The 12,955-nt window shown below is 33.5% G+C and overlaps 1 protein-coding gene across 3 annotated transcripts; it reads left to right on the top strand.

Annotated features, from left to right (window-relative positions):
- Window positions 1–7,460: 7,460 nt before the first annotated feature.
- Window positions 7,461–10,725, top strand: LOC115998676 (NAC domain-containing protein 7-like). 3 transcript variants are annotated; one of them, XM_031238301.1, is made up of 4 exons: window positions 7,461–7,857; window positions 8,963–9,146; window positions 9,353–9,624; window positions 9,806–10,725. In XM_031238301.1, exons 2-4 carry the CDS (start codon window positions 8,987–8,989, stop codon window positions 10,445–10,447), a joined length of 1,074 nt encoding a protein of 357 aa, XP_031094161.1. In that variant the 5' UTR covers window positions 7,461–7,857; window positions 8,963–8,986; the 3' UTR covers window positions 10,448–10,725. The 3 variants fall into 3 exon arrangements, with proteins under 3 accessions (XP_031094161.1, XP_031094159.1, XP_031094160.1); XM_031238299.1 differs by having other exon boundaries at window positions 9,803–10,725; XM_031238300.1 differs by having other exon boundaries at window positions 8,958–9,146; window positions 9,803–10,725.
- Window positions 10,726–12,955: the final 2,230 nt, after the last annotated feature.

Genomic DNA, 12,955 nt, shown 5'->3' with positions numbered 1-12,955 from the left:
TCTGTAGTCATTATTGGAAGGTGGCAATAAGTAAAATAATAACTTAGGCGAAGACGTCCACCTTACGACATATACTCAAAACTGAAATAAAATTAAATTTGTAGATCAAATTATATTATGCATACGCCAAACTAACTCAACTTATCTTCTTTTGGGGTGGGGGGTGGGGGGTGGGGGGTGGGGGGGGGAGCGATCATGAAAATCTGCAATTATTATTTGAAAGTGTGTAATAAGTTTTGTTTGGCACGCTTAGTTGAAAACTGAAAAGTTAGTAGCTAATAAGCTAACTGATTGAAATTAAAGTCAATAAGTGTTGAATTAGGTGATGTTGAGCATATAATCACCATTGACTAAAACTCTTAATTATCACTTATCAATGATCGAAGACGACCCATACATCAATTTGGAAGAAATAAACCAGCTGGTCAATGAAATCTGTCAATGCAAGACTTTTTCGGAAGGTTTTTGTCCTTTAGCATACAAATATATGTACAATAATGGTAACAAGGATGTACATTTAGGAATTGATATTCTCAATTTTAGTTTACCCTAAAAATTAAACGATGGAATAACGTGCAGTGCAAGAATCTGTCGTCACTTGTGGCCTATACGTAATTGAGTGGTATATACTCATTGCGGATACAACATACGGTCCGGAGTACCTTTCAAGATTATTCAGCAATCCCAAACAAGAAAATCCTTTTCTATAGTTAACATATTCATTTATAATGGCATTAAAATATGATAAATAGTTTATACATAAATTAAATAATATTATTTTGTTGAAACCTAGAAAGCTAAGCGTGATTGAGTTATAAGATGAAAAATGACTCTAGTAGTCTTAATAAGTTACGAGTTTGATTCATGCTAACAACTCCTTGATTGAGTTCATTGCATAGAGTATTTTGATTTCAATGCGGTTTACATCTCCGCACATAGTACATTCTTAGATAGTGGTCCAATGTTTAGAAAATTACGAGTTAATTATTACTAACAATGTAATACTTTAAATTTTAAAGGAGAAAATATTCAATCGATTATATTTTCTATTGATATCAAACTAACCCTTATTAGTTCATACTTTTATAATTTAAAATTTTGATTCTTTTTATAATATTAGGCCCCACTTTTTACATAATTTTATAAAGTTATATATTGAAATTATATAACACACAATTAATTATTTTGAGAATTAAATTATTAATATTTTGAATAACAATTCTTAATTTAAGAGCAACCACATTACTATAGTTTTTTCACAAGTTTTTATGAGTCAAGTATGAGAGAATGAGGGAGAAAAAAAGGGAAAAAATAGTTGTTAGAAAAAGTCTTTAATACAAGAAGAAAATGCATGCTATGGTTAACGCGCCCAGCAAGCGCGTCGAATGCATGAGACTGACTGGCTAGGTGCTTCTGGTGCGCACAACAGTTTTTTATTCTTTGGTGGTGGCCCACTAAAGAGACAAAACATTAGCTCCTGCTGCAAGCACCTAAAACCTTCTCTCTCATCTTTCTTTTTTCCACCTCACATTTGACCTTACAAAAAATCAAGAAAAATCTACTAATAGATATACTCTAATTTGTGATATATAAAAGAGATATTACATATACTCCCAAATTCTATTCCTTCATTTTTATTCGTTGACATGACTGATAATAATTTTCTATATAAAAAGGATTATATTACATGGATCAGATTTTGCATCACCTAATTAATTTTCATAAATTTAATATCTCTCTAATAATTAATGAACAAAAAAGTTGTAATATGTGATGTATGTCTAGACAGTATACCCGACAAAAACCTGCGGTAAGTAGGGTTAGTAGGGTCGTGATGATGGTAGCTTAGGTAGGGCCCAGTAAAGTATGTATTATAGCTGCCGCAAGATCATTGGTTGCAGTATACTTCAGCCAATCGTATCACACCCACTGAAGTCATATTCACGTCAGCAATCAGCTTTGCCGACGTTATTAATACCAAAATCGTATTTAACATGTTAATTGTGGTAATTAGTTGTAATTATGAAATTATCGAAAAATAAATAAATCTTGTTACAAAAAATTATTAAATGAATCATTAAATTCATATAATTTAATTAACTTACATAATTAATTATCAAGTACTATTTGAGAATACATATGAAACAAATTTACTATATAATACTAGTAACTTATAAATAAAAACATTGTGTCGTAAGTACAATTGTTATTGCACGTGGTACGTTGTTCCGGTCTGATGCCCGTACGCCGAAATGTGAGCTTAATGATAGGGGCTAGCCCACGCCGGACCGTATCGCCGCCACGTTATTCACTCTAATCGGACATCATTCCTCTTATCGCGGGACCCACCTTATCTTCCACCAAAGCACTCCTTGCCGGCTGCACTGCAGCTCAAGCCGACTGCAACACTCTCAAAGTTAATGTAAAATTTACCTGGCCATTGGTTGTTGCAAAAAACAAGTTGAGAATTAATTAAAATTGGACTTAATACCTGATCTGGTCCATCGATTATTATGATTTTATCGCTTTGATCATCAACTTTTAAATGTGTTCAATTTATCACAAATTATGCAATTTATAATCAAAATTATCCTCAATTATGACTATTTTAAATAAAAATTGCATAATTGAGATGAAAGTAAGCAATTTTGAAAGACGATGACCAAAGTGGTAAAATTGTAATAGTCGATGGACTAAATCGGGTATAAACTCTTAAAATTTAATTTTATAAAAGTAAACATACTTTGGAATTTGGATACTGATTTTATTATTTAAATGGTAAGAAATAAATCAAATAAGTGGTTGGAAATAACTAGTGCAAAAATTTAAATATTTTTACATAGTAAATATATGTGATGGTAATATACAAACTTATGTTGTATTTTTTTTTTCTCAAAACAAATAGAAAATAAAATACTAAAGGAGAACAATTAATTCATTTTCCATCAACTAAACAAGGTAAAATATGTTTTTTCCTCAAACTTTTCATCCCATCTATTCGTGATGAGTAAAATATCAAATGGTGGTGAAACACTTCCCCATGGTATATGGTAATTGCAAATTTGCAATCCAAACTTGAATCCGACACTTCTAGTTAAGAAGGAAGAAGCCATGCCATCTCATCCACACCTTAGTCAATGTCTTTAATCATAATATCTTTTTATTTGATTAACTTATAGTGAATTAATGATTAATTTGTAAATAATAAATAAAAAAATATAATATCGATTTGTTTTAAAGTCTTGTCATGTTGTGTGTATATATAGTCATTGATGAAATTGTATCTACCTTGCGGCCATGGATAGATCTTGTTAATGATTATGTTGTTGCTTAGTGTTACTATAATTCTAGCTCCAAGCCTCCCAACAATTCTGATTTGATCGCCTTACAAAATTATCTAGGTTGATAATATATCCTCAATTCTTTATTATTAATTTTCAACTTTTTCTATTCTCAATCACCCTCTACTTTTTTATAATTTTTAAAAAATGCTCATAAAAGTTAGAGTACTATTGACTGTACTTTGTTACAATGTACTATTTGTCCATACATATTTTCTCAACCTACTAAACTGGTCTCCCATTTGGGGAGTCACAATTATGCCACTTGACCACAAAGTCAGCAAATAAAATTTATATAATATAATCTAATGAGTAATAATCAATAGTTATTTTCGAATTACTTAATAATAATGATCTATTTAATTAAAATGGGGAAAAAAATACAAGGTATATATATAATTAAGTGACATACAGTACGGGTTACTTCAAATGTATTGCAATTTATGCAAAGTTGATGAAACGTAACGCCTGGAAAATCGAAACCGGGGGCGTTGCAACGGGATTTAGCTCGCCCCGTTTTCAATCCCAATCAACTCTTATGTCTGGGTATTATGTATTCATATATATGAAGCTTTAAGTACGTACATGATGAATGATGAGATATGTGTAGCTATAGAAAACGCTGTACAATCATTACAGTCGGTGGTGGTGATGAGGAAACGTATTTGTCACGAGCAAGATGATGTTGTGGACATATATATTCCAACATATACTTAATTTTGTACATATACACTATCCAATTTAAGCCCACCAAAATGATTTTCAATAGCAAAAATAGGTGAAAAATTTTACAGGTAGATCGAATATTCAGAGAGTAACTTGTATGTTACGTTTAGTATCATGTATCATGTTAGTTACACAGGTAGATCGAATATTCAGAGTAACTTATCAATTGCTTTTTTATGTGCAATGTTCCATCTCAACTAAAAATTTAAACTAATACTGGAGGCAACCTTCAACTAACTTGGTCGCAACCACACAGTTTCAAGTTTGACTATCTCTAGGAGCTAGCCATATATTGTCCTTGATTTGAGAAAATTAGCTATGAATAACCTAAATTCATTTACTTTCTTGTGGCTCTTTGACGATTAAGATTTACTATAAGGCTTATTTGACCAGAGACAATAGGGCCTAAATCCCAAAAGAACTCATGATATGAAGGGTAATATATATAACTATATAAAATTCTAAGCTCTTTAGCATTAGTGGATTAATATAATTGATGTGTAAATTAGGAGAGGCCTTAGAGGTGAAAAATAAAAAGTTAAGGATGAACTCATAATTATAAGATATTGATACATGCCATCATTGTTCTTAACCGGATGGTTATCTTTTTGTATTAATCAAATGTCAACTGAATAAAAGTTAAAAGGATTAGATGATAAACATGAAGTAAAAGGAGAGTTTAATTTGAGCTAAAAAGTTAATTAAAAGTTGAGCTAATGTGATTCACTGATTGTATTAATCTTGAAATTAAATTTGTTTGCATAAGGTTATGATTCTAATTAAAAAGTTATAGAGAGTAACTCTATCATATATACGAGCTGACGTATTTGGGATTGATGATAATCCCTTCTCACTTCCTTGAACATATTTTAGGGAATGAGAATTTGGAAGGATTCTAAATAAAAAGAATTAAAGCATGTGCTCCATCTAATCTAAGCTGATAGTTGGACTGCACATATTATATTTATGCTCACAAAAAGTAACATACAATAGCTTAGTCGTGTTCGAGACTTACGTATTTTAAACGATCACTTCTCCTCCCTTCAACATATTTTAATGGATGATAAGTTGGGAAAGCTTCATCATGTTTGAGATTTGCATATTCGATCTGCTCTAGACCATAACCTTCTCCCTTTAGCAGATTTTAAGGAATGATGAGTTGGGGTTTTGAGATATAACCTTATTATTCTAATTTAAAAGTTACATTCAATAGGCTTGCGTATTCTAGATAGCCACCTCTTACTATATTTGGAGCAGATCTTAAGGAATGATAAGTTAGAGGTTTCAACACAAAGAAGCGTACAATACCTATTTATCGCGTGCAACTAGTTCCTTTTCTGCGTATTCCTCATCCTATTGACCCTCTCCCCACCCACCCTGGGTAACCACAAGCTTTTAATTCACTAGGTTGTCACTAATAACTTCGTGAACTTATATGTGTGTATATATACATATATATTCCACAAAATTAAATACTCCGTACTGTTTTTGGCTTAAAGAGAGCAAGAATGAGTGCTTTTTATCCTTGGTGGTGCTGGTCCCAAACCTCAAATTTGAGTAATGAACATGAAAGGGTAAGGTGCAGGCAGCATATATATATATATGGTTGGAAATATTATCAGGCTATTCCTTACCCTTTGTGGACAAATTAAATGGCCAAACCTTTTATCTGGAAATTGTTCTATTACGTCACATCATAAAGTGTCTCAAAATTATAATTCCAATAGTGTAAAAATGAAAAAAAAAATAAAAAATTGATAACATACTTAATCGAAAAGGTTTCTTTTTCGAATAGTTTAAGGACCCTTTTTGGTGTCTTCTGGAAACAATGTACCCCAGTAATCTCATTGTTGTTTGCCGTTACATATATTGATCAATAATGGCAGCATGTTGCGACCTGTGATGAATTGAATTTAGCTAATTAGCTACCCTTTATTTTACAATTTTTTTTTTAATTTAAAAATTTTCTTGTAATTAATGATATGTTTGAATTGATAGGAATGTATTTTTCTTTTATTTCATATGTTTGTTTGTTGGATAGTCAATGACGGAAGTGTTGAAAAGAGAGAGATAGAGAGAGAAAATCCAGAAGCAAACTCTAACTTCTTGCTCTAAAAAGAGTAAGGAATCATGAAAATCAAACAAAACTTTTGACGAAACACGAGGATGATCTTCTCATAGACAGCCCCTCAATCCACCTAAAGTCGCCCTTTTATGCAAAAAGAAAGCTCTTGCTAACTAATTCGTGGTGGGATAGAATTCAATTTATTTTTTTAATTTCTTTATAATAAAGATATATATATCTCTTAAGTAATTTCCATTCAATTGACCTTCAATTCAAAGAATGATAGATACATCTAACATTTCACTGTTCGCAATGAGGAATATATCTATGGGTAAAGAGTCTTGATATGATGTTCCATCAATGCAAAATATTGAAATGACTATCTGAACATCTATCTATCCTTCATGCCGCCCTAAATCTTTGGGACTATATATGCATTTCACTTCATCACCGATCCAACACTGTTATATATTACCACAATTCACAATTATTGTCAATTAAACAAATTGCCATTAATCCTTGGACTATCTAACACATGTTTTCACCACCATTATTGTTATAATATAGAAAAAAGTGAGTTTCTCAGGTTCATCTATTTTCAGCCGTTCAAACTTAAAACTTAAATTAGAAATCACATTATCTATCATCTACACATACTGGTCTCTTATCCTATCTTGGCTATCTATTGATGATTGTAGGACCATAATGTCTTCTTTTAATAGTTGTTCTATTAGCTTTTTTGAGTACTATTAACTCTGTTACAATGTAATATATGTTCATAATTACTTTCTAAACTTATTGATCGAAGCACAAAGAGTTAATATCGCCTCTACTAGGTTTATTTTAATTTCTAGATCTTTTAACGAGATCGCTCACTCTTTAACTTCTATGGCCCATGCTCAGGCTACTTTTTTGTATTGGGACTCTGTTCTCCTGAAGTTATTTTCGATTTATTGCAGTAATCTATCTTTGTTTTGCTTTAAAAAAAAAAAAGAAAGAAAAAAGAAGAAGAAGAAATCGTTAGCAAGTAAGATAAGTAAAGTTTTAACTTTCCTTAAAATAAGTCTTTTTCGGGGTGGTGAGGGTGGCAAATGTTAAGTACTAGCTAGTCTCTTTCCCAGTACCAATTCTGCGCCACCCTTTTTTCGCGCGCAGAAACTTTGCCAACAATTCACCTCTCGCAGACTGTGATGGCGAAAGGTAGAGATAAAGATGGCGAGAGTTAAAGCTAGCTTTAAAGCAGATATGAGGGAAAAGAGGGAATTTTGGTGTGTATATAGTACAGTGAAGAGTTAGATTGCATATTATCTTTCATCATTAGGGTTCTTCTCTCTCTCTTCTCTCTCTCTATCTCTCTGGTTTTTCAACAAACTCTCCCTGTTCCCCATCATTGCTCTTTTGGTGGGGTGGCTTTTTATATATCCCTATTTCTTCTCCGTTATTCCATTCAGCCCCTTTCCCCTTTCTTCAATTCCCCTCCGTTTTGTCTCTTCTTGAATCCCTCGGGATCCGATCTGGCCGACAGACAGTAAACGTTTGAACGGCGGCTGATGTTTCTAGTCCCGAGGAAGACAACTTAGGTTTTCTGCTGTCTTTTCCTTTCTTGTCTAGAGAGAGAGAGGGAGATAGATAGATACAATTTCTATATATAGCAGTTGCAGCTTCTTTATCATCTCTTTGATCAAGATCTGTGGATACCACTGAGAATAATATTCATCAGGCCAGGTTTGTTTGTTCATCTGGAAGATCCCATATCTGCTTTCTTGACTTCCATTAAGAAAATTAAATGAGTTCCATTTTTAGGGAAGTCATGTAGTGATATTTGCATTAAATCTTATATCACATGATGCAATTTTGTATGATAAACTCATATTCTGTGAAATCTTAAGGGGAGGCAATTTCACTTTTTGTGAGCAAGATTTAAAAAGTTTTTTATATTTAGTTTGGGGGTTTCTATGTTTGTTGAGTTATTATGGATTGAATGATCATATCTATAAGTCTATAATTACCCCAACAATATCATGGCATCTGCAATAATATGTTTATATTAAAGGATAAGGGTAATATAATCCATCTATTTTCACTTCTGTGCAATGGATCTCATTAATTATATTAATCCTACTTTAACTTATATCATTATTACAGTACTACTATATATACATATAAAGCCTAATCTCATATTTTCTGTATCCATCAGTCTACTGGATGGAGTGGTATATTATAGTATGTAGTTCTAATTAATGTTGTATATCATAGTTTTCAGTTTTCATAAATTTCTTAATCTATCATAAGATGTTCTTATGATATTTGTAATTTCCTTGATAATTATTGCATTCCCTAATTATTTCTGTATAGTATGTACTTAATATCAGTTTTCCAGATTAGAACTAATATTACTACTAATAAATTAATTTCTAAGATAATTTGGAGTTCTTTAATTAATAACGAGTATATAGAATTAATCTTATAGCCAACCCTAAAAAGAATGGCAGCGGTAAAACATGACTCTTATATCTACTAGTTTAATTTGATTATTGTTAACACCCTTTCAATCAAATCCATCATACATAAGTGATTTTAGGTGTTGAGAATATCTCATTATTTGTTCAAGAAAAGTTAAATAGATATTAATCAAAGAAATTGAAAACCAAATGAAAGAATTGACGGGGAATGAGCATGTTAGCTAGCAGTTGTGTGTTTTCTCGTAAATTAAAAGAGAAAAGAACAAAAATGGGTGTCGTTTCACTTCTGGTGTTCAACCTAGCTATCTGTTCTATATTTTGGGATATATATGATGTTTTTTTTTATGAGGTATTGTTGTATAGTGCAGGACATAATCGTGAGACAAGATACGATGAACTCCTTCGCCCATGTTCCACCCGGTTTCAGGTTCCACCCCACTGATGAAGAACTCGTTGATTATTACCTCAGGAAGAAGATCACTTCCAGAAGGATTGACCTAGATGTCATCAAAGACGTTGATCTCTACAAGATCGAGCCCTGGGATCTTCAAGGTATTTAATTCTATCCACCCTTCTTTATTTAAACCCTCATCTGCCACTACTCAAAGGAGTGCACAGATAAATCCTGAAGTTAAACATGCCTAAATTGTCAGATTAACTCCAACCAAGAAGGCTAATAACCCGGGACTATATATATATCCTTCTTTATTTAATCATCAATATTTTGAGATAGGTGCTGAACAATTCTGGGTATGTAGAGCTATGCAGGATAGGAACAGAAGAGCAGAACGAGTGGTATTTCTTTAGCCATAAGGATAAGAAGTATCCGACAGGAACCCGCACGAATAGGGCGACAGCCGCTGGGTTCTGGAAGGCAACAGGAAGGGACAAAGCTATTTATTCCAAGCATGATTTGATTGGGATGAGGAAAACTTTGGTGTTTTACAAAGGAAGAGCTCCAAATGGTCAGAAATCTGATTGGATCATGCATGAATATCGTCTTGAATCTGATCCAAATGGTACCCCTCAGGTAAGTACTATCATCATCAATTCAATTTATCATACCTACAGCTCCCATCAAGAGTCAAACTTATAACTTATAATTACTAAGTTCATAGTCAGACATTTAAAATATAGAAATTAGATAAATATGTAAATAATACTCCGTATTGTTTAGGCATATGACTGTTGTCCAAAATTGTATGAAGCAGGAAGAAGGGTGGGTGGTTTGCAGGGTGTTCAAGAAGAGGATAGCGACAATGAGGAGAGAAAGCGAGCATGATTCGCCGATATGGTACGACGATCAAGTTTCCTTCATGCCGGAAATGGACTCCCCAACACAGCAACACCCTCACACGTCCTCCGGCGGCCGGAGTTCCTACGCCCAATTCCCATACCGCTGCAAGAAGGAGCTGGACCTTCAATATCCGGCGGTCCACGCCGCCGCCGCCGCCGACCACCCACAGTTCCTCCAGCTCCCGCTCCTCGAAAGCCCAAACAAGCTCCTCCACGCGCCGCCCGGCCTCACCTACGCGCCCATCCCCACATTCTCCGGCGGACACAACATCATCCATCCCATGTACCTAGACAACAACAACAACAATAACAACATCCTCGGCGGTCACGAACACGCGGCGGCGGATCACGTGACGGATTGGAGAGTGCTGGACAAGTTCGTGGCGTCACAGCTCAGCCAGGAAGAATTGGCTTCCAAGGGACCCACCACTAACTATGCAAACGCCGGCGACATCTTCCAAACCTCCGACGAACTGAACAAGCAAAACCCGGCGCCGGAAAACGCCTCGACATCATCGTCAACCTCTCATCACCATCAGATTGATCTATGGAAGTGATGAAACAAATCTCTCGAATCCAAATGCCAAACGGTACATACTGATTGTAGACAGTACAGAAGCCCCTTCCAGATAAAAAGAAAAAAATGCATGCAAGTCAATGTGTACATAATAAAACTTTATTTCGTCCCCCCTAGTAATTAAGTTAAAACAATGAGATAATTAATTACTTTAAAGAAAAAAAAGGGATTTATTTTAAGAATATGTTTAAATATCTGTTGTTGAATATTTTCTCAGTAATATTTCTAGAATAATATTATGTCCATTTCTTATGTAATTCCAAGGACCAAATACTCTTTAATTTGTCTCCCTTTAGCTGTTATTATTAGTTATAATATTGTCACCACAATGTTTACCTTTCTTTTTTACTAAAAACTTCTCATATAATTTCTTAAATTCATAAAGTTTTATCAAAACGCTTTGGCTTGAATTGAAAAGCATCTAAGACAATAATAAAGTCAAAAATTTTGTCCGCATAGACCGCTTAATTAGTCAAAGGGGTGAAATTTAGGAAAAAAGATCAATGATCGAGTCTCTTAAAGTTCGTCTAGCCCCCCTTAGCTTAAGCAAAGGATTTACATGACTTTAAGCATTGTATCAATTTATGTGTAGAAGTTATAACGGAGGTGACAACTAGGGATAATTATGAGCAATGACACATGATCGAGCCTAGCTTGGATCTGCAGTGTGCAGTGGGAGTTTCACTCAATGTGGTGAGTAACACTATTTCTCCTATCTAATGACCCTTGAGTTACCATGATTTACCTATTCACTATTCTATCAGATTGGGGTGTCGAGACCCTCGAGGCGAAGTAATTTTGCCATTTGTCGGCAAAGAATTGAAGTAGGATGAACAATGAGGGCAGATAAACTATGATGTTTTGGGAAGCTATCATTTTGGTAGTGTCATAATATTAACATTAATGAAGAATTCTTTAAGGTTAAGACTGTCGCTTTTGATTTTTATTTTTTTTCCTGTTTCCAATCTTAGCGGTCCATGTATAATTGTATATGACTTGACTTCTAAGGTAGGGGATATGAAGTCCTGACATTATTTCTTGCAAAATCTAGCCAACTTACAATATACATGGGGCTCCAGTCACTTGCCTAAAATAGTGTCTTTATCTTTAGACAAAAGACACTTGTATTATACTACTACTATGGCAACACTTGTGCCTTTATACACCGAGTAATGGTAAATATATTCTCAATTTTTAGTCTACATTTTATTCATGTTTACATCACATGTTCTAATTCTTCTAAAAAAAAGTGACAGACAATTTTTATTATTTTACTATTTTGTTTTCTTTTAGTAAATCACGAAATGTGAAAGAGAATTTATTTTATAGAATCCATAAATCATTTTCCTTAGACACAACATAATGGGGCCGCATACAACATTTGGTGACCTCCATCAATATATATATAATAATAAAAATAATAATATTACATATATCGGGTGCTATATGTACAATACCAAATAAGTAGAATGTTGGCTACTATGAGTGGCATGGGTTTCTTGTAGCCCGTTATACCAATAATAATACTATGTTAACCAACTATTATAATTATTGTTAGTTTAGTAACTCTTCTTTATTTTTTATTTTTTTTATATACAATCCAAGAAATATTATCATAAAATAATCTCGAAAACTCGGTTAAAAATAGTGTGATGCATGTACAAAATATAAATAATCTTCTTGACATTATTAAAGAAGCTATATATGCCTCTTCAGTTCAAGAACAATATATACAGGTTCGATATATCAGCCTAGAATTAAAGTTGCAAGTATGGTGAATTGCAGCAAACCATTTATATATGCATTATGCTAAAGATGGACTTTACTTCAAAGCACCTTGCATGCAGGCAAAAAATATAATATACATAGAATATTCGCCTGATAAGGGAAACGTACAATCACTACCTAGGTTGTCTATAGCTTAGTTGATCGATCAGCACAAACTGAGATAGCTGGAGTCATTGGAAAAATATATAGAAAATTAAAAGGCCTGCATATGTAGAAGGGAAGAGATAGAATTGAAGATTGATGTTACTGGAGAAGATGAAGCTAAGGTATTTACCCTGCAAAAATTACAGTACTTACAGAGAGAAAGATTGCCAGAAAGCTGAGACGACGAATTGAACTTGTGATATATGTATATATAGCTTCAGTCCTTTATGAAAATGTGGAAGCCATGGATGAGGGAATTGAAGATTCAAATTAAGGTTAAAAAAAAATGTGTGCGAAACCTTAGCTAAATGTCGAAGAGATCGAACTGAATTCAATTCACAGCAGGGATGAAAGGTGGCAGGTAGGAATTGAAGACAGGTCAAATATGGAAGGTTGGTATCCCTTTATGAAGCAATGAAAAATCGACATACTCATTAGGTAAATGTCTTCTCCACTCATTGACCACAATCTCTGGAAAACTTTACACAATTTACTTGGCAAGATAGGGTATCCTAGGACGACAACATTAAAGTTAATCCCAAGTCAATGGACATTG

This window comes from Ipomoea triloba, chromosome 12, assembly GCF_003576645.1.
Source record: "Ipomoea triloba cultivar NCNSP0323 chromosome 12, ASM357664v1".
NCBI lineage: Eukaryota > Viridiplantae > Streptophyta > Magnoliopsida > Solanales > Convolvulaceae > Ipomoea > Ipomoea triloba.
This window is presented reverse-complemented; position numbering and strand designations above follow the sequence as displayed.